This window comes from Amphiprion ocellaris, chromosome 10 (genome assembly GCF_022539595.1).
Source record: "Amphiprion ocellaris isolate individual 3 ecotype Okinawa chromosome 10, ASM2253959v1, whole genome shotgun sequence".
NCBI lineage: Eukaryota > Metazoa > Chordata > Actinopteri > Pomacentridae > Amphiprion > Amphiprion ocellaris.
Genome location: NC_072775.1, coordinates 37,191,154 through 37,218,787, shown reverse-complemented (window position 1 = coordinate 37,218,787; position 27,634 = coordinate 37,191,154). Strand labels below are relative to the sequence as shown.

General features: G+C 43.0%; 2 protein-coding genes across 5 annotated transcripts in view; one reads left to right on the top strand and one right to left on the bottom strand.

Moving 5' to 3' along the window:
- The window catches only part of LOC129347293 (PEX5-related protein-like), a 32,018-nt gene extending 26,164 nt beyond the window's left edge, over positions 1-5,854 (top strand). The window contains exon 14 of the mRNA XM_055014667.1: positions 764-5,854. Coding sequence (XP_054870642.1) covers positions 764-962 — 199 coding nt within the window. The 3' untranslated portion in view covers positions 963-5,854. The remainder of the gene's footprint in view (positions 1-763) is intronic.
- Positions 5,855-9,601: 3,747 nt separating this feature from the next.
- On the bottom strand, positions 9,602-25,728 carry LOC129349790 (mitofusin-1-like). 4 transcript variants are annotated; one of them, XM_055014099.1, is made up of 18 exons: positions 25,529-25,720; positions 22,804-23,459; positions 22,287-22,422; positions 21,346-21,508; positions 21,150-21,274; positions 19,399-19,507; positions 19,222-19,329; positions 18,083-18,236; positions 16,677-16,744; positions 15,011-15,132; positions 14,703-14,829; positions 13,427-13,531; positions 12,175-12,277; positions 11,601-11,821; positions 11,209-11,310; positions 10,837-11,033; positions 10,548-10,682; positions 9,602-9,817 (listed from the first exon to the last, which is right to left on the bottom strand). In XM_055014099.1, the coding sequence occupies exons 2-18, from the start codon at positions 22,967-22,969 to the stop codon at positions 9,751-9,753; spliced, it is 2,208 nt and encodes a 735-aa protein (XP_054870074.1). In that variant the 5' UTR covers positions 22,970-23,459; positions 25,529-25,720; the 3' UTR covers positions 9,602-9,750. The 4 variants fall into 4 exon arrangements, with proteins under 4 accessions (XP_054870074.1, XP_054870077.1, XP_054870075.1 ...); XM_055014102.1 differs by lacking the exon at positions 22,804-23,459 and having other exon boundaries at positions 25,529-25,719; XM_055014100.1 differs by lacking the exon at positions 25,529-25,720 and having other exon boundaries at positions 22,804-25,522.
- Between the last annotated feature and the right edge of the window lie 1,906 nt (positions 25,729-27,634).

Genomic DNA, 27,634 nt, shown 5'->3' with positions numbered 1-27,634 from the left:
TTAGTGAGGGGAAGACCTGCCGAGTTCTAACAGAGAACCCAACAAACACAAAGTTTCTGTAGGAAAAACAGCTGAATGGAACCACGAGAACTTTTTACTGGGAAATGAAAGCTCAAAGTTACACTTCAATAACGTCTGTTAGAGACCCACAGTGGTGCTGACAGAAAAGGAAGGTCTCCGTCCAGATCAGATGGAACCATGTGATCAATAAATCTGAAGTTCTAGAATATAATGTGACCTCACATGGGAGACGATGACCTCATACCATGGTCGCTAAATGATGACCTCATGGGCTCAACTGTGATGTCACATCCTCTACTATAACCTTCTATAGTCTGACATCAGATAATATACATGACATCACACAATTTAGTATGTGAGGTCATACTATGACTTCACTGACTTCAGATACTGTATTGTGATGTCACACACTGTCCTTTGACCTCTCAAATTATATACTTTGACTTCACTGCTAGACTGTGACAACACATGTACTTTGATCTCATATACTATCCAGTGATATCACCTACTGGACTATGACCTCACATTCTGTCCTATGACCTTGCATACTATACTGACATCACATATTAAACCATGACATCACATACTATACTATGACATCACATATTACACCATGACATCACATTATCAATGACATCACATGGTGAGTCGTTATAGCAGGTAGTTGTACAGAATGTCAGCTGGTACTGTGGTGTTGTAGTTCTGCTCTGGCCTGGTTCTGGTTCTGGTTCTGGTTCTGCAGGGAGGCCGTCAGTAACTTCCTCACAGCTCTGAACCAGCAGAGGCGGACTCAGCGCTGCAGCCACCAGCAGATGTCGGCCAACATCTGGTCGGCCCTGCGAATCGCCATCTCTCTGATGGACCGACCCGAACTGTTCCAGGCCGTCAACATCGGGGACCTGGACCTGCTGATGAGGGCCTTCGACATGGCTGACGTCTGAGTCCGGGGCTTCAGAACCGGCGGACCACAGTGGAGACAGTTTGGTTCAAAACCAAAGAGACGATGAAAATCCTTTGCAGTATATAACAGCACAACCCTTTAGCTTCCTGTCGACACCGAGCAGTGCTCTGAGGAGCTTCATCTGCAGGTCCTCCAACGAATCCTACGTGGTTCAGACTCACCTTTAAAACCAGGCCTTAAAGCCATTCGCCATCCAAATATGAGTTTCAAATGTTTTCACTTAAAGTAAAACACTTCACCGCCGCCAGCCGAGTCTGAAGAGCTTCAGACCTTCAAACCTTCAGGAGGAAGCAGCTTCTAAAAGTGTTGGCGTTCCAGTTTAACTGAAGAAGCTGCAGTGGTTCAGTCACATGTTAGAAGGAAGTCTGTTTTCTGTTATAATTCCTCCCTCATAGATCCAGTGTTGGTGTGTTTTTACTAACTCATCAGTACAGCAGTCCCATCAGTGTTTCATGCTGTGTCTGCAGGGAAATAAAAATTAATTAATTCTGGTTCAGACATCTCATATTTCCTCTCTCTCAGTGCGTTTTTTTCTTGTTATTTGAGTCAAATGACAAAAAGCAGCAAATCGCTGGACAACACCTGAAACTTCCTTTCCATGGAATACATGGAATAATGAAGAAAAACCCGAACCCTAACCCTCTGGGTCCCTCTTTGCCTTTTCTTTTCAGTTTGTTCTGCAGCTGTAGTTAAACATCTGTACAGCTGAGTGTGGTTAAACTCCCAGACTGCAGAGGATTGTGGGTGAGAACAGCAGGACAGATGTGTGTTTGGTCCATCATATCTGCCCTCACGCAGCGCTGAGCTTCAGGACAGGAACAGACGAGGCGTTCACTGTCGTACTGATGAGTTAAACTGGATCTATGATGATGTCTGGTATTCATGTTGTTCTGTTTGTTTGATTCACCTGTAAAACCGTCTGCTGGTTCTGACTGCACAAAAAACACAACAGATTTTATTTTTAGATTCATCCAAACGCCGTCAGAGATGTTTAGATTTTTTAATTTCAAGGATAAAACTAAACTCTAACAGCCTGAATCAAACTCGGTATAAATGAAATTTAACAGTTAATATTCAACCTGATCTGAGGTGAGGATAAAAACAGAGAACAGATTTCCTTCAGGTAAAATAAAACACTGAACATGACAGACTGGGGATGTTAATGATTATCAGTTAACAGGTTTAACTGATCTATCTAAATATATTAATTGATAAGGCTGGAGAAGACAGTCATGATGTCAGTAGGTGTAGATCAGCTGTAGTTCCTGGTTGTTCCACCAGGTGGAGCCTCTTCCTGTTTAATCCTGTAGAGACCAGAGGAGGCGCCACTCAAACTACAGGTCATGTTAAAGCAGAGAGCATTATGGGAGTTTGGAGAAAGTCAAAAACCTGATATAAATCCAGCTACTGTCCCGGTTGAAAGTTTCCTTGTGCAGCGAAGCTCTGCTCCCAGTGCTCCTGGAACACTGACACACCTCCTTATAGCTCGCATATTCCTGAAACACATCAAAGAGTCAGAAACTTCTGAGAAAATCAAACATCTAATCTAAATCTGGCTGCTATTCCCACCAGTGTAGTGTTTTTGTGCAGCGAAGCTCTGCTCCCAGTGCTCCTGGAACACTCCCTGACAGCACTGTTATATATCCAGCACCATCTGCTAGGGGTGTGTTTGGGTGTTCTGAGGTGTATCAAATCAGAAACTGCACCTATAGAAGTCTCAAATCTGATGACATCTGTGGTTGTTAATGATGTCCAACCAGAGCTGATGTGAGAACGTTCTTCCTACACCACCTTCTAGTCGTAGGAGCTTCAGGAGAAACGTTTATTGAGACGTTTTCCAGTGAAGTCCGGCTGGTTTTTGCTGAAGCTCCAACAATCACCAGGACCTGGATGAGTTTAGCTAGCAACGGGCACCATGACAAAGACTTCTGAGAAGGTTAATGACCTCCAACCATGTGCGAATGCTCTTCCTACACCACCTTTTAGTCATAGGAGCTTCAGGAGAAACCAGCCTGGAGCTTTCTCCTGAAGCTCCTACCATCACCAGGACCTGGATGAGTTTAGCTAGCAGTGGGCACCATGACAAAGACTTCAGTTATAATTAATGACCTCCAACCAGCTGCTTCTCTGCTTCCATGTATCTAAACTATGTGAATTTAAACTAAAGTCATCCTGATACTTCTATTATTTTTCCTTTTGCTCCCATTTCAACCCAAGTCATTGAATATTTACAATCCACTACCATTTACCCAATAATACACACTAAAGTACTTTAAAGTTACTGAAATAATCCAGTGTATCTGCTTGACTGAATATCTCTGCAGCATTAAAATAACCTGCATCCTGCCTCCAAGCTGTTCCTGAACGTTCTGCAGGTGGAACCTTGTAATGCTCGGTTTCACTGACAGATTCAGAATATTTAGGATTTTACAGATGGAAGTTTTCCTGCCAGAGCTCAGAGCCAGAGGAGGAGCTCTGGTTTGTTTCTTCTCGTGTCTTTAAACCTTTAAAGCCATAAACTTCCATCAGATGAACTTTGAGCAAACCACCGGAGCGGGATGTAGAACTAACGAAAAGCTCAGAACTCGCCTGTCAGATAATTTACTCCTCCTGCAGGCTGAGAGAGGAACAGCCGCAGGTTTATTCCCTTCATCAGGCCCTTAAATGGTGAATTACAATCAGTTTTATTAGGATTAAAGGAAACGTGAGACGTGAAGGAACTGTTTCAGGATGAGGCCACCTGCAGGAAACATTACGTCATGAGAGTAAAATGAAACTGATGTGTCTGCAACAGCTCTTTGAGGACCTCATCTCCAGAAGCCTTGTTTTTCTCCACAGCGCCACCTACTGTTGTGGATGATTACAAAAGAGGAAAACTCACAGTTTACTTTCACAACAAATACAAGTTTCTGTCAAACTACTGACAGTTTGAAAACATTATTTCACCCAAATCGTACTTTTTAAATTCAGTTTAACTTTGTTGCTAAGAGTTGAATTCTGGACAAATTAGAGCAGCTTTTTGACAAGAATTTAACCAAAAACGAAAACGGTTTTCTACTAAATAATGTCAGTAAATATAAACCATAAATCAGTGACTCCATCAGTGTTCTCCTCCTTCCAGTCAGGATCTAGTAGATGAACCTTCAGGTCCATCATGGATCCTGTTGGTCTCCATCAGTCTGAACATCTGAACTTTCTCCTCCTTCTTCTTTAAAAACTCTTAAACTGGGGTGTCCCTATAGCTCAACGCGTTAAGCGGGTGACCCATGTACAGGGGCTGGTCTCCGACGCAGCAACCCAGGTTCGATTCCCGCTCGCGGCCCTTTGCTGCATGTCTTCCCCCAACTCTTCTCTCCCCTGTTTCTGTCTCTCTCTAACTGTGCCTATGAAAATAAAGCTGAAAAAAGGCAAAAAAAAAAAATAACTTTAAAAAAAAAAAAAAAAAAAAAACTCAAACTTTGTCAGGTTCCTCAGGGATCCTGATCAACAGAACCTTTCAGGTCCAGAGTCTAGTTCTCAGCTGGATGGAGGTCTGGACTCTGACTCCTCCAGAACTTCCACCTTGTTGTCTTCAAACCGTCTCTGAGGATCTTTGTCTGTTTGCTTCGACTCATCGTCTGAATGGAAACTTGATCTTCTCCATGTCTCAGTTCTCTTCAGATGCATCAGGTTGTCCTCCAGGATTTCATTTGCACTCTACCAGCCTTCCAGGACCTGCTGCTGAGGAACACCATGATGCTGCCACCACCGTGCTTCACATCATGATGCTGCCTCCACCATGCTTCACATCATGATGCTGCCACCACCGTGCTTCACATCATGATGGTGCCACCACCATGCTTCACATCATGATGCTGCCACCACCGTGCTTCACATCATGATGGTGCCTCCCTCACTAGTCTCTCTCTAGTATCTCCTTCAAGAGTCATCGGCGTCTAAATAGAAACAGATCTTGGTTCTTGTTCAGTCCTCTCACTCTGACTGTCCTCCCTTTAATACCTGCTGCTCTTTACTGATCCTCTCCAGTAGGTGGCGCTCTCATGAAAAAGATGTAAATGTGGTCCTAGAAGTGCCTCTTCTGCAGATTCATGCTGCTCAGTGAAACACTGTTAGAGAACAATGATGCGTCTTTACAAACCGCCTGCAGGTGGCGCTCAACATCACAAACAGCTGCTGTTCCAGTTTCTGCCTGCTGGAGGCGCCACCTTGCCTTTCCTCTAAAACCTCCGGTGTTCTGTTGGTTTCTGTCTGTTGCCTCTCAGGGGAACGTTTTTCATTTTAAAAGCTGCAGCTCCACGTATTTATCACGCTTCAAATATTTAAAGCACATTTTAACCCAAGTATCAGAACTACGAAGAAACAAACGTTTGACATGAGTCTGTTGGTTCTTTTAAAAATGTTTCAGCTCCAGCTGCTCTCAGTTCAACAGACTGAAACAACCAGAAATAAAACAGGAGACAGTGAACAGGATGACTTCCAGATGATTCCTCTGATGATGGTTTGAGTTCAAACCTGACTGCACCTGATTTTACTGATTATTACTCATTTATTGATCTCATTTACTGATAAATATCGAATCTTCAGCAGAAAGACAGTAAGCTGTAAACGTTTTCTGGATTTGATTCAATCAGCTGCAGTCTGTTAAACTGTCAGAGTCTCTGGTTTAGTTTTAATTCTGTCCATCTGTTGAGAAGATTCACAGTGAGATCGAACAGCCTGATTGGTTGATCAATAAGGTGATTGGTTCTAACAGATACGTAAATCCTTCTCGTTGATCCTGTTTTCTTCTGTTCTGAATGTTTCTGACTGTACAGATAATAATCACATGTAAATTGATCATATTTTAGAAATTAAACAGAAGCTGAAAATGTCTCTGACTGATTCATCTGAAATGTGTGTTTAATATAACTATTAATAAAGTTTATTGATCAGTTTGAACTTTTAAATTAAAGGGAATCAACATGACACTTGAATCAACTCACTGTTGAATGTGTAGTGACAGAGTTCAGCCACAGGATGGAGCTGCTGGTCTGATTCAGGAGACAGATTTCATCCTGAATATCAAAAATATCACTTAAATGTTTTAAACTACATCAGCCATCAGTAATTTGATTACTTTAAGAAGCACAGCAGAGTATTTCCTCTGAACAGAAACAAGCTTTACAACTTCTGGAATAAAGATTGATCCTCAGTGAAACTAAACCGAGTCCAGCTGTGATTCCAGTCAGTCTAACTGATGAACATGGTTCTAAAATGAGCTGAGAACAGCAGAACTTTCTCAGTCCTGGACCTATGGACTGGGTCTATCTATGTCTGCATCATGGCTCCACATGGAAAAGAACTGAACAGAGGAAGAGAAACATCTGACTGAGAGACTCGACAAAGATGGAAAAAGATCCAGGAAGATCAGTGAGAAACTAAAAACCAGTGATGCACAGAGTCAGATGGAATCAGGAGGTCTAGAAGGAGTCATAGTACCACTGATCAGGAGGTCTAGAAGGAGTCATAGTACCAGTAATCAGGAGGTCTAGAAGGAGTCATAGTACCACTGATCAGGAGGTCTAGAAGGAGTCATAGTACCACTGATCAGGAGGTCTAGAAGGAGTCATAGTTCCACTAATCAGGAGGTCTAGAAGGAGTCATAGTACCACTGATCAGGAGGTCTAGAAGGAGTCATAGTACCACTAATCAGGAGGTCTAGAACGAGTCATAGTTCCACTGATCAGGAGGTCTAGAAGGAGTCATAGTACCACTAATCAGAAGGTCTAGAAGGAGTCATAGTACCACTGATCAGGAGGTCTAGAAGGAGTCATAGTACCACTAATCAGGAGGTCTAGAAGGAGTCATAGTACCACTGATCAGGAGGTCTAGAAGGAGTCATAGTACCACTGATCAGGAGGTCTAGAAGGAGTCATAGTACCACTAATCAGGAGGTCTAGAAGGAGTCATAGTACCACTAATCAGAGCTCCTAAAATGACTCCACAGACAGTGAACTACTTTCTCCATCCAGCTGTAAAAACAGACGGCAGCTGTTTCAGACTTGGTTCAGGGGTTCTCCATGGAAACCAGAGTTAATGTGAAGCTCAGAAGGAACCTTCAGAACATCAACCTCTATGGACGGAGGACCAGAACTAAGCCTGGCTGCTGAAGAACCCGAGAAGAAGCCTGATGGATGTTGGAGAACATTCTTTGGTCAGATGAAGATCAATGAGTTGGGCTCAGATGGAGTCCAGATGTTTGGTGAGAACCTGAGCAGGACTACCATAGTGGATACAGAGTCCTGACAATGAAGCACGGAGTTCACTAACCCTCGTGTCGTCCTGTGAGTCAAACTGACTCATTTTACAATTTGAAAATGTGAAAAAAAAAAAATTCACACTGGAACTTCTGAGGTCCACATTTTCAAAATTTTGGGGAAATTTTTGAACATTTTTTGGTGGAAAAAAAATGTAAAAAAATGTTTCTTTAAGAACATTCAGAAAAAAAGAACCACAATCCAGCGAATGTCGCTGGATTGTGGTTGGTTAGGGGGCAGTGGTGGTGCAACGGTTAAGTCTCTGGACTACTGATCAGAAGGTCAGAGGTTCAAGCCCCGATGTGGCCACTGTTGGGCCCTTGAGCAAGGCCCTTAACCCTTCCTGCTCCAGGGGGCGCTGTACCGTGGCTGACCCATCGCTCTGACTCCCCCAGTTGGGGAGATTTGTGAAAATCAAAATTTCCCCTTGTGGGATTAATAAGGGATAGTAACATGAAATAATCAGACATTTTAATATTTTCAGATATTTTATTTTTAATATTTTCAGATATTTTATTGTTATTATTTTTTAGACATTTTAATATTTTCAGATATTTTGTTTTTAATATTTTCATATATTTTATTAATATCATTCTTTCAGTGATCTGTAAAGTCTTGATGATCTATTAAAATGTGTAGCAGACAGGAATTTAAAACATCTGACAACAAACATTTTACTGCACTAGAAGTTTTACTGAAATACAGACATGAATGCAGGATTTTTACCTGGAGTGGAGTACTCTGACTAAATATTAGTAGTACGCTAAATGAATATTAGTAGTACTCTGACAGACTATTGGTAGTACTTTAAGGTGTTACCTCCTCTGGTTCTGCACCTGAGCTTCACCTGCTCAAACTGACCAACAGCTGTGAAGCCACAGGTCACATGATCTCTCCAGTGTCCAGTCAGAGACCAGGATGGAGTGTTTGATGAACCGAAGGACGTTTCTGCACCAGATAAAGAATCTTTTTTCTGTTTTAAATCAGAACTAAGCTATTCTCTGGCAGCAAGGTGTCTGAAAAACACATTAAAAACAGAGAAATACTGCATTCAAAAACTGCAAAAACTGCGTAAATAACTGCAAATATCTGAACAATAATTATATTTGTGCTGATTTAAACACAGTAAAACACATTTTACAGTCACACTGAAAAGAATCAGTTACTATTTGTAAAAATACAGATTTCTGATGACATTATTTACAGTCATCATATAAATTAATGCTTTCTTCTGTGATTTTATCAGATGTTATCTGTAATTTAATGGGAACTATGCAACATAACAGCAAATTCTTTAGTAAATTACAGTTAAAAATATTCCCTAAAGATGTCTCTTCAAAGCTGAAGGATGAAAATGGTCTTTTTCACAGAATGTTTCAGTTCAGCAGCGCCACAAAAATCCACTTTCACTTTCAGAAATTCACAAAAGTTCATGAAGAGAACCAGCAGCTTCCTGATTTAAAGACGAAACATCGAGACGAACAGAGAAGGAGACGATCTCAGATGGACTCATCTACAAACCTCAGAACTTTCAACCAGCCCTCAGAACCTGTTCCAGAGTCTATAGCTTTAATTGCTGCTGGCTCTGCCCCCTTCAGGAAGAAGACTCTCTCTCTGTCTGCGATGAAAACAGGAACTTCCATCTTAAAACTTCCTCTGGTAAAATTCCAACATGTCGGATATCAGGGCCCTGGTGAGTCTGTAGCAGTTCAGACCGGTTTAAATCCGTTTAAACTGGTTTAATCTGTCTTTAAACTGGCTTTAAACTGATTTAAACCAGTTTAAACTGGTTTCAAACTGGGCTCACACTAGTTTGGGATTGGCTTGGTTTAAGATTGGTTTTGGACTGGTTTTAGACTGGTTTTGGATTGGTTTCAGACTGGTCTCTGACTGGTTTTGGACTGGTTTCAGACTGGATTCAGACTGGTTTTAGACTGGTTTTGGCCTGGTTTCGGACTGGTTTTGGACTGGTTACAGACTGGTTTCGGACTGGTTTTGGATTGGTTTCAGGCTCATTTTGGACATGTTTCAGACTGGTTTCGGACTGGTTTCAGACTGGTTTCGGACTGGTTACAGACTGGTTTCGGACTGGTTTTGGACTGGTTTCAGATTGGTTTTGGACTGGTTTCAGACAGGTTTCGGACTGGTTTTGGATTGGTTTCAGGCTGGTTTTGGACATGTTTCAGACTGGTTTCAGACTGGATCTGTAAACGTCTCCCATCACCACATAATCTGGACCGACTCTGTCTAGACTGAAGTTCTGCTCCGACTGTTGGCATCAAACAGGAACCAGTTTCTTTAAGTCCTGGAGAAGCAGCTGTGGTGAATTTAAAACGGTTTTCTTTATTAATTTTAGCGATCAGAGATAATTCTACATGTGCAGAGAGAATCAGGAGGAGAAACATCTGGACATCTGCAGCAGAGAGGTCTTCATCCAGACAGGTGAGTCAGACTCTCAGCAGTTCTTCTCCTTCAGTTTCCCTGCAGGTAGTGAACAGAGAAGGCCTCCAGCTGCGTCTCCAGCTCCGTCGCTCGGTTCCTGAAACAAATGTTGAGCCAGAGTTTAAAGAGCTGCAGAGAACATCAACGTTCAGCTGATCCTGATTCTACTCAACGCCTTGTTATCAGAGTTTCATCTATTTTCCCTCAAAACAAATAAATCTGACACTTTACTGATGCAGCATCTTTCATACAAGTAAAAAAAAAATACTTGAAATCAATAAAACACGTTTAAAATGTAAAGAAAATAAAGAAATACAGACAAGAAGAAAACATCTGACAAGAGTTTAAGGTGACTTAGGTTAACTCCACCCATCTAGAAGATGAGTTAGGTTAACTCCACCCATCTAGAACGTGAGTTAGGTTAACTCCACCTGGCTGGGAGTTGAGTTAGATTAACTCCGGTGGTTGGTTCCCCACCCCCCTCTTCTCCCATCCCTCCCCCACCACCCCTCTATCTCTCTACCTCTCTACCTCTTCTGTCCCTCTCAACCCTCCTTCCAGCAGCAGATGGGTTCCCCCACATAAAGATCCAGGTTCTGCTCCAGGTTTCTTCCTGTTAAAGGGTGTTTTTCTGCCACTGTCTCCTTAGGGCTGCTCTGGGGGTTCATATGGGTTCTGGAAAGTGTCTTGAGACAATCTGACCTGTAATTGGCGCTATATAAATAAAACTGAATTGAATTGAATCGAACTCTGCCCATCTAGGAGGTGAGTTAGGTTAACTCCACCCGGTTGGGAGGTGAGGAGGTGTGAAACCAGCAGCCTCTGACCTGAAGGCCTTGGACCTCCTCTGGACGTTCTCCAGTCTCTGGATCCTGAAGCACAGCTGGCGGATGGTTCCCTCCAACTCGGCTTCGCTCAGGTCCACTCTCTGGGTCAGACGGCTGAAGGTCGCAGACAGCTCCCTGACAAACAAACAAACATGTAAGTAAACAAACAGCTAAATAAGCACAACTATCAAATAAGGATATAAACAAAGACAGAAACAAACAAACAACCACAGCAGACTGTTCAGGTGTTTCCTCCCTGTCCAGGTGACTGCTGGAGGCGGGCCCTTACTTGTACACCTGCTGGCCGCAGGCGGAGCTTGTGACGGGGACGACGGTTCTGAGGCGGCGGGCGGCGTGTTCCACAAACTGCCGCTTCAGAGCGCGCTCCCTGCTGGCGTCGGTCCAGGTGAGTCTCTCGTACAGGTAGAGGACTCCGTACAGAGAGAAGGACAGAGCGATGAGACGCCAGCCAACCGAACGCCACACCTGCAACACAAACACACCTGCAACACAAACACACCTGCAACACAAACACACCTGCAACACAAACACACCTGCTGCTGGACTTCACTGCTTCAAGTCTGTTTACAAGGTAAACAACAAACTATGGACTTCCTGTTTGTCTGTTTTCTGTCTGAAACAATAACGTGATTGGACGCACCACTCCACCAACCACCAGCACCGTCATGGACGCCCGGGAGGTGACGGAGACCAGACGGGTTGCTATGGAAACCACCATCTCATCCTTGAAGGTGGAGCCATCCTGCAGAGAGAAAAGTGTTTCCATGGTTACGACTGTGAAATAATCTGCACTCAGAAGAAGTGACGGTTTAATGCGATCGATTCTGGTTCTGGTCCTGAGGGTTAAAGTCCAAGGCTGTTTTCACCTGTTGGGTCGCCATGGTAACCGATGCTAACCAGCACTCCTGTCCCGCATCATTTCTAGCAGCAGCACTTTCTACAGTTTATATTCCAGGTAGCTCTGTGGTAAAACACTCAGAAGGACCATCAGAAGGTTCCAACCAGCAGGAGGAACCAGAACCTTTATATCACCTGCAGTCGGCCGTCGGAGCCGCTCAGGGCCCGCCTGGCGTTGGCGACTCCAATGAAGCGCGTGACGAGCGCCGTCCAGCCCAGAGAAAACTGGAAGTCGATGTTCTCCCTGAAGTCAGCACAGAGCGCCGCCAGGCCGAGGTCGTAGGTCAGCTGGAAGCAGGAGGACGGAGAGGACAGCTGCTCCTGGACCGAGGTGGACAGCAGAGGATGGACACTGTCTGCAGAGGACAACCACAGAACATCTGCTGCTGGTTCACACTGGTTTCAGACTGGTTCTGGACTGATTTCAGACTGGTTTTGGACTGGTTCTGGACTGATTTCAGACTGGTTCTGGGCTGTTTTCAAACTGTTTCAGACTGGTTCTGGACTGATTTCAGACTGGTTCTGGACTGGTTTCAGACTAGTTCTGGACTGGTTCTGAACTGGTTTCAGACTGGTTTTAGACTGGTTTCAGACTGGTTTCAGACTGGTTTTAGACTGGTTTCTGACTAGTTTCAGACTGGTTTCAGACTGCTTTTAGACTGCCATCAGACGGCTCCACAGGGGGGATGAAAGAGGACGGACTTCTTACCGATCATGTGTCTCTGGGCGTCTCTGACGTCTCCGAGGGCTCCGACCGAACAGCGATGAGCCAAACAGCCGACCAGCCGATCCTCCACGTGCTGCTGCAGCTTCTGGACACAGAAGAACCAGAAGTTATAGAAGCAACATTTATCACAGACATCAAACTAATCATCTGGTTTAACGCCACACGTGTTCCTGCAACAAACTAGAGTTAAAATAAAATCTGTGACTAAAGGTTTTATACATGTTGGTCGGTCCTGACACCCAGCATCCAGATAAAATATTAGAACCTTATATCTAGCCATTCACTCTAAGTGTTACGATAACGTAGAGACTGCTGCTGTTACTGGTCCTGTTTTAGTGTGTTCAGGTGTGTTCTGGTGTGTTTGTGTGTTTAGGTGTGTTCTGGTGTGTTTGTGCGTTTAGGTGTGTTTAAGTGTGTTCAGGTGTGTTCTGGTGTGTTTAAGTGTGTTTAGGTGTGTTCTGGTGTGTTTGTGTGTTTAGGTGTGTTCTGGTGTGTTCTGGTGTGTTCTGGTGTGTTTAGGTGTGTTCTGGTGTGTTTAGGTGTGTTTAGGTGTGTTTAAGTGTGTTCAGGTGTGTTCTGGTGTGTTTAGGTGTGTTCTGGTGTGTTTGGGTGTGTTCTGGTGTGTTTAGGTGTGTTCTGGTGTGTTTAAGTGTGTTCTGGTGTGTTTAGGTGTGTTCTGGTGTGTTTAGGTGTGTTTAAGTGTGTTCAGGTATGTTTAGGTGTGTTTGGGTGTGTTCTGGTGTGTTTAGGTGTGTTCTGGTTTGTTTGGGTGTGTTCTGGTGTGTTTAGGTGTGTTTAAGTGTGTTCTGGTGTGTTTAGGTGTGTTCTGGTTTGTTTGGGTGTGTTCTGGTGTGTTTAGGTGTGTTTAAGTGTGTTCAGGTGTGTTTAAGTGTGTTCTGGTGTGTTTAGGTGTGTTCAGGTGTGTTCAGGTGTGTTTAGGTGTGTTCAGGAGTGTTTAGGTGTGTTCAGGTGTGTTTAGGTGTGTTCAGGTGTGTTTAGGTGTGTTCGGGTGTGTTCAGGTGTGTTCTGGTGTGTTCAGGTGTGTTCTGGTGTGTTTAGGTGTGTTCAGGTGTGTTCAGGTGTTTTTAGGTGTGTTCAGGTGTGTTCTGGTGTGTTTAGGTGTGTTCAGGTGTGTTCAGGTGTTTTTAGGTGTGTTCAGGTGTGCTCTGGTACCTCCACAGAGACACCTGATAAGATCTCAGGAGGTATTCAGCAATTTTGCAGCTGGACTCACAGTTTTGTAGAGCTGCAGATTATCTTGCGTCGGGTTGAAGTCGGCTCTGAACTCCTCCACGAGAACCGGAAGAGACCGGATCTGATCCGAGAGCGCCAACGCAACCTGACGACAGAAACCTGCTGGTCAGCACACCTGGATTCACTGGTCACAGCAGCAGAGCCTTTCCTGACTGCAGATGTTAGCTTGTTTTGGCTAATATAGAAGTTAGCATTTGCTAAGGCTAAAGTAGGAGCTTATGTTACTTTTTAGGCTAATGTACCAACAAACATGATCTTGTTTGTGTTAGCACACTAGCTAACAAAACGTGATTATACGAATCTAGCAACTAACATTATCTTCTCTAGGTTAGCATTGTGGCTAACACAACTTGTTTAGGCTAATGTAGAGACTAATGCTATCTTGTTAGATTAACATAGTGTGCAATGTTCTCATCTTTTGGCTAATGTAGAAGCTAACCTTACTTGCTTAGGCTAATGCAACTAATTTATCAGCTCAGACTACATTACCAAACGGTGCTACTATTAAAAGTACTGTAATGACTTTGTTTAGGCTAATGTAGTTATAAACGTAGTTCTGTTTAGGCTAATATACAATCTTATTTAGGCTCATGTAGAGGCTAACATTAGGCTAGCACAGTGCTTAACATTGTGTTGTTCGGCGACTGTAGCTGCTAACATGATCATGTTTTTGCTAATGTAGTGATTAATGGTACTTTTTTAGGCTAATGTAGCTGCTAACATGATCGTGTTTTTGCTAATGTTGTGACTAATGCTACTTGTTTAGGCTAACACAGCAACTAACATTGTCCTCTTTTGGCTAATGTAGCAACTAACGCTACTTGTTTAGGCTAATGGAGCTGCTAACTTAGGGGCTAATAAAAGTTGAAATCCTACATATGAAGAATTTAAAATCTTCAGTTTCATGGATTTTTTGTTGACCTCGATCCTTACAGCCTTTCAAGTCATTCTAATGTCAGAACTTCAGCAGAAGCTCGGAGGACCTTCAGCCAGAGCTGCTGACTTTAGAGGTCCTTGCTTCAGTGTAGAATCAGTTTCATGATTCTGGTTAGGGTTAGGGTTGGGGTTGGGGTTGGGTTTAGGATTAGGTTTAGGTTTAGGATTAGGTTTAGGTTTAGAGTTAGGGTGGGTCCAGCTGGTTCAGAACCATCTCATATGACTCTCAGCTGTACTTCCTGTCGGTCCTGTTACAAGATGAGGAGAAGGATGAGCAGCAGGCGTCTGAACCAGATGAGACTTTAAATCTCCTCCTTTACCTTGGCAGCGACTTCATCCGTCAGAGTCTTGATCTTCTCCTTGATGCTGTCACTCAGACGGTTAATCTGTCCTCGGACGAAGTCCAGCCGATCCCTCTGCTCCTCCCGGTCCTCCAGGCAGCAGATCCTGCAGGTCAGAGGAGAGATGAAACAGGTGTGTCATGTTCCTGCGGGGTTCTGCTGAAAGACGTTGACTGGCTTTAATCTGGACGACAGAGTAACTTACTGTTCTGTTAGGGCTAAAAGACACATCAAAGGAGGAGGAGGTGAAAAGCAGAATGTGGGAAACAGTGAAGTATTTTGCTCACTTCCTGTCGGCGGCGGCGATGTTGATGGCATCCATCACAGCTCTGACGGCCTCAGTGATCTGCCAGGCTCGGACCGTGTGCTGCTCAAACTTGGTCTTCACCGCAGACTGAGAGATGAACTCCTGCACAAACAAACAACTTCAATTCAATTCAATTCAATTCAATTTTTTTTATATAGCACCAATTACAGTCAAATTGTCTCGAGACACTTTACAGAACCCATATGCCTGAACCCCCAGAGCAGCCCTAAGGAGACACTGGCAAGGAAAACACCCTTTTAACAGGGAAAAAAACCTCGAGCAGAACCCGGCTCTAATGTGGGGGGACCCATCTGCTGCTGGCCGGGCGGGTTGAGAGGGACAGAAGAGGTAGAGAGGTAGAGATAGAGGGATGGAGGTAGAGGAGAAGAGGTAGAGGGGTAGAGATAGAGGGGTGTTATTACAGTCAGGCTAACGTTAGCTTGGGTCGGCTAACATCTGGTGTAGCCTCAGAGCAATGCTAACAGGAGCTTCTTTAGACTCATGTAGAGGCTAACATTAGCTCTTTTGGCTAACGTAGCTACTAATGTTATTTGTTTAGACCAGTGTTTCTCAAATAGTGGGGCACACCCCCCTGGGGGGATGCAGAGGTATGACAGAGGGGGCGCTGGCGACTGGGAGGAAAAGGTCCGTCTTCGCGGAACTAATTAGCTGAACTATTGTTTTAACGTCGGCCTGTTTTTTTGCAGCACACAACAATACTGAAATTGTGTTGGTCGTTCGGACTCGGAAGTACGGACTCCCGAGAACGTGAGAATGCATCGTTAATGTGCAGTTGGAACACCAGCGTACTTGATCACGTCATGTACTCGGCTCATCTTCTCTGATTATTTTTACCAGCAATGTCAAACATACGGCCTGTGGGCCAAAACCGGCCTACCAGACGGTCCATTTCGGCCCACGGGACGAATTTACAAAGGATAAAAATTACAACAACATTAACTGTAAATGGTAAATTTGTAAAACTGTAAATTTAAAATAATTTCTACACGTAAATTGTTCAATTTCAGATAGCTGTGACTGAATGTTTTGTGGTTTTGTAGATAAACTGTTATCTGGCAGTTACAATGCATGTGTAAATGATGAACTGAGGCATAATAGGCTACTGTTGAAACTGAACTTATTTTTCTTAAGAAATTTCAGCTTTATAATGTTTTGTAAAAAGATACTTCATTAAATGTGAACATTTTCAGAATGTACTTTTTTTTAACTAAAACAAAGGGGAAAAGTTGGAGTTGTGGTTATTTATAGGTTATTACTGGCCCCTAGACTAAAATGAGTTTGACACCCCTGTTACTGTGAAAAACAACAAAATGGAATCAGATAAAATTACACAGCCCTGCATATTCACGTTTACACAGTTTATATATATATATATATATATATATATATATATATACATATATATATATATATATATATATATATATATATATATATATATATATATATGTATATATATATATATATATATATATATATATATATATATATATATATATATATATATATATGTACCGAGTGCTAACCTTGGTGTCACGGCTGTTTGGTTAGTTTTGATCATATTTTAGTTCTTCATTGAGAAACTTTGCAAACAGGAAAACATCATATTTTTTGTGTTTTTGTACCTCGAATGTTCTCTCAAACCTCTGGAACTCTCTCAGCCTCTCGTGGAAACCTTCAGCCAGAGCACCACCTGCAGGAAGAAGCAGAATGTTCCAATGTTCAGGTTCGGCTGAGAAAAATTGGGAGCTGCAGGTCGACTGCCAGCTGATGTAGCGGCTAACATTATCTTGTTTGGGCTAATGTAGTGGCTAACGTTATCATGTTTGGGCTAATCTAGCAGCTAACATTATCTTGTTTGGGCTAATGCAGCGGCTAACATAATCTTGTTTGGGCTAATGTAGTGGCTAACATTATCTTGTTTGGGCTAATCTAGCAGCTAACATTATCTTGTTTGGGATAATGTAGCGGCTAACATTATGTTGTTTGGGCTAATGTAGCAGCGGCGAACATTATCTTGTTTGGACTAATGCAGCGGCTAACATTATCTTGTTTGGGCTAATGTAGCAGCTAACATTATCTTATTTGGGCTAATGTAGCGGCTAACATGATCTTGTTAGGGCTAATGTAGCAGCTAACATTATATTGTTTGGGCTAATGTAACAGAAAACATTATCTTGTTTGGGCTAATCTAGAAGCTAACATGATCTTGTTTGGGCTAATGTAACGGCAAACATTATCTTGTTTGGGCTAATGTAGCAGCGAACATTATCTTGTTTGGGCTAATCTAGCAGCTAACATTATGTTAGTTGGGCTAATGCAGTGGCTAGCATTATCTTATTTGGGGTAATGTAGCGGCTAACATTATCTTGTTTGGGCTAATGCAGCAGCTAACATTATCTTGTATGAGCTAATGTAGCGGCTAACATTATCTTGTTTGGGCTAATCTAGTAGCTAACATTATCTTGTTTGGGCTAATGTAGCAGCTAACATTATCTTGTTAGGGCTAATGTAGCGGCTAACATTATCTTGTTTGGGCTAATGCAGCGGCTAACATTATCTTGTCTGGGCTAATCTAGCTTCTAACATCATCTTGTTTGGGCTAATGCAGTGGCTAACATTATCTTGTTTGAGCTAATGTAGCAGCTAACATTATCTTATTTGGGCTAATGTAGCGGCTAACATTATATTGTTTGGACTAATGCAGCAGCTAACCTTATCTTGTTTGGGCTAATGCAGTGGCTAACATTATCTTATTTGGGCTAATCTAGCAGCTAACATTATCTTGTTTGGGCTAGTGTAGCAGCTAACATTATCCTGCTTCGACATCATCAGAGACAAGAAAGAAGGTTCTCACTAAGGATCTGGGAGGAAACCCAAAGTGCTCAGAGTTTACAGCTGATATCTTGTTTGAACTAACGGAGAGGTTAATGTTACTTGTTTAGGCTAACATTATATAGTTGTGGCTAATATAAAGGTTAACGCAATAATCAGTAAACATCACCTGTCTCACCTATCTCACCTATCTCACCTGTCTCAGGCATGCCCTGCGCCTGCTGCATCCTGGAGCTGAGGACTTCTTTAGCGGAGACGAAGAAGATCCTCCCTTCAGCCTCGTCCAGCCCGACCACCTTCAGCTCTTCGGCCAGAAACGTGACACAGCGGTCCAGGTGCTGCTTCCTCACCTGGCCAGTAGGGGGAGCAGTCTCAGGTTAGTTCCTGTAATCTGACCTGTTGCTGTGGACCTCAGTGGGGCTGCAGGAGTACCTCGTGATTCCAACCCAACTTTAAACTCATACGGAACTCCAAACGTCCTGAAGAGCTGCTGCTCAACGAACACAGTCAGTTAGTCCCGTTCTCCTGAGCCAGTAGTTCATCATTCAAACTGGGAAACAAACAGAAACCAGGATGGAATCTGGAAAATCTCCAGAGAAGCTCCAGCCTGTTAACTGCTGGATGAGGAACTCTTTATGGATAGATTTTGTGGGATTTCTATGGTATTTCCAAATGGAGTTTCTATACTAACTGTTTTATTTTAATTACTTGCTTTTATTGAATCGTATTTCTAATGTTTTACACTGTTTATGATAATGTTTTACACTGTCTATGAAGATGAAAAATACTAAATAAGGGAGGTATGCAAGAGTGGAAAAGTACTAGGTGAAAAGTTATGATGGAGGCTCTGTTTCAAGGTTGTGCTGGAAGACTCTGTTCCACAGATAAGAACAACTCATGAGGTTCATCCTCCCCCAGAAAGAGGCTGAGAGGTTCGGAGCATCCTGACCAGGACAACAAGATGGCTGCTCATACGCAAAGGAGGGGGTCAGATGCACAGAAGACAACCAACCAGAAGAAAGACACACCCTGAATGCTTACACCTGTGAAACTAGATATAAGGCTGGGTCCGGGGAAGAATAGTGTGTCAGACTTCGTGAACTGACAAGAACTCTGTTGTTGTCAGAGATAGAAGTTTGGACCCAGAGCTCTGTACTATATTCAATCTGCTCTTAAATAAACATGTTTAATGAGACCTAAATACCTTCTCCTATCGCTTCATTCAGCGAATGCGCAGGAGCTATCTCACACATAGTCTGTTTTCCTGGTAGAATGAGATTGTGCTCCAACAATTTGCCCGTTGCCGTGGTGATAACAATGCTTTCTGTCACCCACCTCTTCGATGTACTCTGGCTCCATCACCGAGGCGTCCCAGCGGTTGTGGAGGATGAAGATGTTGGGTTTGGAGATTCTCTCGCTGACTTTATGGAAGAAGAGTTTCTCCTGCAGACACAGAGAAGCTCATCAGACCTGCAGACACAAGCAGTCGATGGCAGATCAGCCGATCCTCACCGTGTTCATCAGCGTCGACTCGGCATTTCCCACCAGAACAAAGACGTCTGCGTCCAGACAAAACTTATCGATCCAGGTGTCCAACTCCAGAGTGACGTCAGTCCCCGGGCTGGAGGTCAGAGAGGACCATGGTTACCATGGTTACTGGTCTATCTGGTGGATGAGCTGCATCATAAAAGGGCCAGCAGCAATCTGAATGTTGGCTTAAAAACTCACTCACGCTGAAAAAGAGGTTTAGACTAAGACCCTGCAGGTTGAGTTTCATAAAGAGAAACGTGGGGAGAAACGGTAGTGGAATAGTTTTAGGTATGACGTGCTAAAAGTAAAAGATGATATAAGTGCTGTTAAACTGATGAGTAGAGTTAAAACATGAAATACATGATGATGAATATTCTAGTAATCACTGATGTTCTGACGGTTTTGTGTGTCTGTGGAGGAAATAAGAAAGGTCATGGAGCAGTGAGGATGTCTGGAAGATTGGAGGAAGATCAGAAAGTCAAACACACTACCGTTCAACAGTCTGAGGTCACTTAGAAATGTCCTGATTTTCAATGCAGATAGCATTAAATGAATGATAAATCCAGTGTAGACATTGTTAATGTGGTAAAGGACTATTCTAGCTGGAAACGGCTGATTTTTAATGGAATATCTCCATAGAGGTACAGAGGAACATTTCCAGCAACCATCACTCCTGTGTTCTAATGCTACATTGTGTTAGCTAATGGTGTTGAAAGGCTCATTGATGATTAGAAAACCCTTGTGCAGTTATGTTAGCACATGAATAAAAGTCAGAGTTTTCATGGAGAACATGGATTTATCTGGATGACCCCAAGTTTTGGAACAGTGGTGTAGATATGTAGACTGTAGATTCTTAGTAAAGTTCAGGGCTGCAAAACACTCAAAAGAGTGTTTTACTAAGAATGTACAGTCTACTATCCTGAACTTTACCAAGAACCTACAGTCTATTATCCCGAACTTTACCCAGAATCTACAGTCTATTATCCTGAACTTTACCAAGAATCTACAGTCTATTATCCTGAACTTTACCAAGAACCTACAGTCTATTATCCTGAACTTCACCAAGAATCTACAATCTATTATCCTGAACTTTACCAAGAACCTACAGTCTATTATCCTGAACTTTACCAAGAACCTACAGTTTACTATCCTGAACTTTACCAAGAACCTACAGTCTATTATCCTGAACTTTACCAAGAATCTACAGTCTATTATCCTGAACTTTACCAAGAATCTACAGTCTATTATCCTGAACTTTACCAAGAATCTACAGTCTACTATCCTGAACTTTACCAAGAACCTACAGTTTACTATCCTGAACTTTACCAAGAACCTACAGTCTATTATCCTGAACTTTACCAAGAACCTACAGTCTACTATCCTGAACTTTACCAAGAATCTACAGTCTATTATCCTGAACTTTACCAAGAATCTACAGTCTATTATCCTGAACTTTACACAGAACCTACAGTCTACTATCCTGAACTTTACCAAGACCCTACAGTCTATTATCCTGAACTTTACCAAGAATCTATAGTCTATTATCCTGAACTTTACCAAGAATCTACAGTCTACTATCCTGAACTTCTTGTAGTTCTGGTCGCTGCGTAGAATTTCTCCTAGGTGTTTCTCTGACTCTCCTGGTGACTTTTTGAAGCTCTTTAAAGAAGCTTTTTGGACATTTTAACACGGTAAAGTCTTAGTTTCCACATCAACATCTGGTGGAGGGTTACCTGTCCATGAGCACCAGGTCGTCTCTCAGCAGGGTGCAGCGGCTTTTAGGCCAGAACACCTTGACCAAACTGCCAGAGTCCAGGGTGGGGTCCATGTGGAGAGCGTGAGCCAGCTGGTTCACCGTCTGCAGAGGAAGGTTCGGTTAGTCGGCCACGCCCACCCCCGCCGGAGGAAATGTTTCAGAAAGTGGCTTACAGAGACACTGCTCCTGTCGGCCGACGCCTCGGTGGTGAGGAAGGCCTCATCTCCGTCGGTTCCCTCCACGCTCAGGAAGCAGTTGGTGGTGTGGCCGATGCCGCTGGGCAGAACCCGGTCTCTGAGCATGGCGTTGATCACGGTGCTCTTCCCGTTACTGGTCCTGACCGACAGACAGCACAGTTATTATCTGAGCTGACGGTGTCTCCTCAGACTTCTGTAGAGGTTCTCAGTCATCCAGGTCCTGGTGATGGTAGGAGCTTCAGGAGAAACCAACTGGACGTTCTGCCTCCAGTTGGTTTCTCCTGAAGCTCCTACCATCTCCTCATCCTGTAGATGTTTTTCTATCTCCAGACGTTTCCTCTCTACTCTGCTCATCATCTGTAGATGTTTCTCCATGCTGGATGGATCTCCAACACCATGTTCCTCTGTTCACTCTTTCTGAGTCATGCTGCATTTATTTATTGGTTTTCTGCTCAGTCTCTCTTGTCATCTCAGTTTTGTGTCTCATTTTTGACGTTTTGTGTTTCGTTTTTGTTGCTTTGTGTCTCGTTTTTGTCATTTTGTGCCTCAATTTTGTCTTTTGTGTCTCATTTTTGACATTTTGTGTTTCGTTTTTGTCATTTGTGTCTCGTTTTTGTCATTTTGTTTCTCATTTTTGACATTCTGTGTCTCATTTTTGTCATTTTGTCTCTTTTTTGTCATTTTGTGTCTCATTTTTGACATTTTGTGTCTCTTTTTTGTTGTTTTATGTCTTGTTGTTGTTGTTTATCATTTTTGTCATTTTGTGCTTTGTTTTTGTTGTTTTATGTCTTTTGTTGTCGTTTTGTATCTTGTTTTTGTCATTTGTGCCTTGTTTTTGTTGTTTGTGTCTCGTTTGTGTCGTTTTATGGTATGGAGACGTTTCATGTATTTGCAGTGTCTCCAGGTGTTGTCCTCACCTGCCGAAGAAGGCCACCTTCATGTGTCTTCGCAGCAGAACCTCCCTGATGGTGGACAGTTTGGTGAAGCAGCTCTGCAGCTCCAGACTCTGTTCCTCCACCACCACCTGGGCCAGGTCGTCGCTCCGCCACGCCTCTGACATCACAGCAAACACACACACACCTGAGCAGGTGACTCCAGGTGTCAGGACCATCACCATGGTAACTGATAATGACAGTCAGAGCTACTGTGGTCCTAATGATGAGGAGTGATATTAATGATCCTGGTCATTAGTCTGTTATCATTCCTCTAATATTATGGTCTGGTCAGAGTTGTGAAGTGATTGGTCGCCTTTAGCTCCGCCTCTGTCAGCTGAACCAATCACATGTCCGGGTTCACTGAGTTAATAACTGGCTTCATAAAGATATCTGAATAAGTTGAACTGTGTGTGTGTGTGTGTGTGTGTGTGTGTGTGTGTGTGTGTGTGTGTGTGTGTGTCTGTGTGTGTGTGTGTGTGTGTGTGTGTGTGTGTCTGACCATCCACGAAGGCGGAGCCATCTTTCACAAAGTCCAGCAGCTGATCAAAGATGGAGGTGATCGAACGCTTAGCAATGACGAAACGCCGTAAAGGAGACGGATCCACTTCGTCCATAACACCTGCACACACACACACACACACACACACACACCTGCACACACACATACACACACACACACAAACAAACACCTACACACACACACACAGTCACACACACAGTTACACACACACAGTTACACACGCCTACACACACACACACACGCACACATGCACACACACACCTACACACCTACACACTCCTATATACACACACAGTCACACACACACGCACCAAGACACACACACACACACACACACACACACACCTATACACTCCTATACACACACACACACACAGTCACACACACACACACCTACACACACACACACCTACACACGCCTACACACACACGCACACATGCACACACACCTACACACCTACACACTCCTATATACACACAGTCACACACACACGCACAGAGACACACACACACACACACACACACACACACACACACACACACACACACCTATACACTCCTATACACACACACACACACAGTCACACACACACACACACCGACACACACACCTACACACACACACCTACACACTCCTATACACACACACACACACAGTTACACACGTACAGATATCTCCATTACGTCTCAGAATGATTCATCTGCAGGTTTTCCTCATTTGTTAATTTTCAACATTAAATCCATCCAAAATAATGTCAGTAAATATAAACCATAAATCAGTGACTCCATCAATCAGGATCTAGTAGATGAACCTTCAGGTCCATCATGGATCCTGTTGGTCTCCATCAGTCTGAACATTTGAAGTTTTACCTCCTTCTTCACCGTGCTTCACATCATGATGCCGCCACCACCGTGCTTCACAGTGGGGATGGTGTGTTTGTGATGATGTGAAACATATCATGTAGTCTGATGGTCACAAAGCTTCATCCTGGTCTCCTCAGACCACAGAACCTTCTTCCAGGTGTCTTCAGAGTCTCCACATGTCTTCTGGTGAACTTTAGTCCAGATTTAATTGGAGCTTTTTCCATCAGAGTCTTTCTCTTTGTCTCCATGAAGCTTTGACTGGTGAAGAGCAGACAGCAGTTGTTGGATGAACAGTCTGAAGTTGGAACTCCTTCAGAGGAATCATATGAGTCTTGGTTGCCTCCCTCTCTAGTCTCTTTCTCCTTCAGATGAGTCATAGAAGTCTTGGTGGCCTCCCTCTCTAGTCTCTTTCTCCTTCAGAGGAGTCATAGGAGTCTTGGTGGCCTCCCTCACTAGTCTCTTTCTCCTTCAGAGGAGTCATAGGAGTCTTGGTGGCCTCCCTCACTAGTCTCTTTCTCCTTCAGAGGACTCATAAGAGTCTTGGTGGCCTCCCTCTCTAGTCTCTTTCTCCTTCAGAGGAGTCATAGGAGTCTTGGTGGCCTCCCTCTCTAGTCTTTTTCTCCTTCAGAGGAGTCATGGGAGTCTTGGTGGCCTCCCTCTCTAGTCTCTCAGGTCTTGAGGACGTCCTGCTCTAGTCAAATTTATTCATGTTCCATCTTCCTTCCATTTCTTAATGATGGATTTAACTGGACTCCAGGAGATCTTCAGGAACTTTAAATGTTCTTGTATCGTCCTGACTGATGCTTTTCAACAACCTTTTCTCAGAGTTTCTTGGTTCTTCAGTCTTCATGGTGTCGTTCTATCCAGGAGTTCTGATCCACCAGAGACAGAACCTTCAGATCCAGGAGTCTTTATCCTCCAATCACTGACCTCAGATCATCCATTTAGGACTTCTAGACCAGAATACTCCTTCAGTCTTTTGTTTTACATTTTATATTTTTAATTATTAGACAATATTTTAGAATGATAAAAGCTGTTTTTGTAAATTCTGGTACAAAACTCAGATAGATTAGACTGAATGTTGAAAAGCAGCAAAGGAATGAAGTTCTATCTAGATACAGGTTCCTACAGGTGGAACACAAAAACACAGGGTGTAACCTTGTGTAGTGTTGTGTATTGTTGTGTATTGTTGTGTACTATGTTTTGTTGTTTATTTTTGTGCATTGTTGTTTCTTGTGTAATGTTGTTTATTCATGTGTATTGTTGTGTATTGGTGTGTATTGTTGTGTAATGTTGTGTATTGTTGTGTATTGTTGTGTATTGCTGTGAAGTGTTGTGTAGTGATGTGTAGTGTTGTGTAGTGTTGTGTATTGTTGTGTAGTGTTGTGTGTTGTGCAGTGTTGTGTAGTGTTGTGTAGTGTTGTGTATTGTGTAGTATTGTGTAGTGTATTGTGTAGTGTTGTGTATTGTTGTATAGTGTTGTGTAGAGTTGTGTAGTGTTGTGTATTGTGTAGTGTGTATTGTTGTGTATTGTTGTGTAGTGTTGTGTACTGTTGTGTGGTGTTGTTGTGTAGTGTTGTGTATTGTGTAGTGTTGTCTGTTGTTGTGTAGTGTTGTGTATTGTGTAGTGTTGTCTGTTGTTGTGTAGTGTTGTGTATTGTGTAGTGTTGTGTAGTGTTGTGTATTGTGCAGTGTTGTGTATTGTGTAGTGTTGTGTAGTGTTGTGTGGTGTTGTGTAGTGTTGTGTATTGTGTAGTGTTGTTGTGTAGTGTTGTGTATTGTGTAGTGTAGTGTAGTGTGGTGTATTGTTGTGTAGTGTTGTGTGTTGTTGTGTATTTACCGTGTCTCAGGTTCAGAGGTAAGTCGTGTTCCTGGGGTTCGTCGTGTTGCCGACGGCTCCCAGCATGCTTCAGTTCACCAGAGAGACTGACCTGATCTGCTGAGCCTCACCGTGTGTGTGTGTGTGTGTGTGTGTGTGTGTGTGTGTGTGTGTGTGTGTGTGTGTGTGTGTGTGTGTGTGTGTGTGTGTGTGTGTGTGTCTTTGTTTCTTTGTGTGTGTATGTGTGTGTGTGTGTGTGTGTGTGTGTGTCTTTGTGTCTCTCTGTGTGTGTGTGTGTGTGTGTGTGTGTGTGTGTGTGTGTGTGTGTGTGTGTCTTTGTGTTTCTGTGTGTGTGTGTGTGTGTGTGTGTGTGTGTGTGTGTGTGTGTGTGTGTGTGTGTGTCTTTGTGTTTCTGTGTGTGTGTCTGTGTGTGTGTGTGCTGATCCTCTTACAGGACTTAGACCCTGCCCCCACCTGTTCCTGTCCAGGTGGATCTCAGGCTGCAGCATTAATCTGCTGCTGATAAAACTTGATGTTTCGGATCCTGAACTTTCCTCCTGAACTCAAACTGAAACGTTTACGTCAGTGGAGATCTCAAAGTCTGCTCCTGCTCCTGCTGTTGTCCTTTTATGTCTTATTTTTCCTGTCTTGTTTCTCATTTTTGTCATTCTCTGTTTCATTTCTGTTGTTTTATGTCTCATTTTTGCTGTTTTGTGTCTCATTTGGGCTGTTTTGTGTCTCATGTTGACTGTTGTGTGTCTTATTTTGTCGTTTTGTGTCTCCTTGTGTTCATGTCGTCTCCTCATCCTGTAGATGTTTTTTTTTTGTCTCCATGTTTCCTGAATTTGTCCCGTCCAACGCTCGGATCACATTTTCCTGCTGAAGTTAAAGAACTTCAGTGAGAGTGAGATGAAGCCGTTTCCATGACAACAGAGTGATGTAATAATACAGTGGTGTGTGTGTGTGCGTGTGTGTGTGTGTGTGCGTGTGTGCGTGCGTGTGTGTGTGTCTATCAGTTTCAGTCAGAACCTCTCTCTGCTGTTTCATCAGAACCCTCCCTGTTTATCAGACAGCAGAAGGGTGGGATTCTGTGATTCTGTGATTCTCCAGAACTACACCAACAGAAATTACCCAGAATGCAACACTGCTCAGCGACACCCAGCGCACCTACAGGGGTGGAAAAAAGTTTTAAAACTTGACACAATCTCAAATATGATCATGAAATATTTGTGGAAAAATCTTTTTTGTGTTTCAGAAGGTGTGGCTGCATTAGACAGACACAAACAAATACAAATTATATTTATTTTTGTTTATTGTTTACAGTTAAACTAACAAAACTAAATTCCTCACCAAATGTTCTGCTGTTGGATGCAAGAGTGAACACAAGAGTCTTCATGCACTAAAAACTGTCAAATTCACTTCAAAATCTGTCCAAAATGACGCAAAGTCGGTTCAAAATGACTCAAGACTGGTTCAAAATGACTCACGACTGGTTCAGAATGACTCAGAAACTTGTCTGAAACGACTGAAACCATTTGAAAACTGCTTAAAACTTGTCCAAAATAAGTAAATTTTTCCAAACTTACTTGAAACATTATCTTAAATGACAAAACTCTGTCCACAATGACTAAAACTTGCCCAGAATCATTCAAAAATTGTCCAGAATTACTTGAAAATTGCCTACTGGCTGGAGAACATCTAGTAGATGTTAGAGCTGCAGAACATCTAGTAGATGATACAGCTGGAGAACATCCAGTAGATGGTAGAGTTGTAGAACATCCAGCAGATGATAGAGCTGCAGAACATCTAGTAGCTGATAGAGCTGCAGAACATCTAGTAGCTGATACAGCTGGAGAACATCCAGTAGATGTTAGAGCTGGAGAACATTCAGTAGATGGTAGAGCTGTAGAACATCCTCCTTCTGGAGATGTTTTCAGTGTTTTTTAGATATCTGCAGTCTTCTGGTGAAACCTGTGGAACATTTTAACATCACAGCAGTTTTCCACAACGTGTTCTGAAGATTCATCTGGGATGAATAAACCTTCACTCTGAGTCACATCTCTGAGTTCTCTCTGCTTTTTCATGATGTTCTGGTTCCACTGAGCTGCAGAACTTCAGACTAAACAT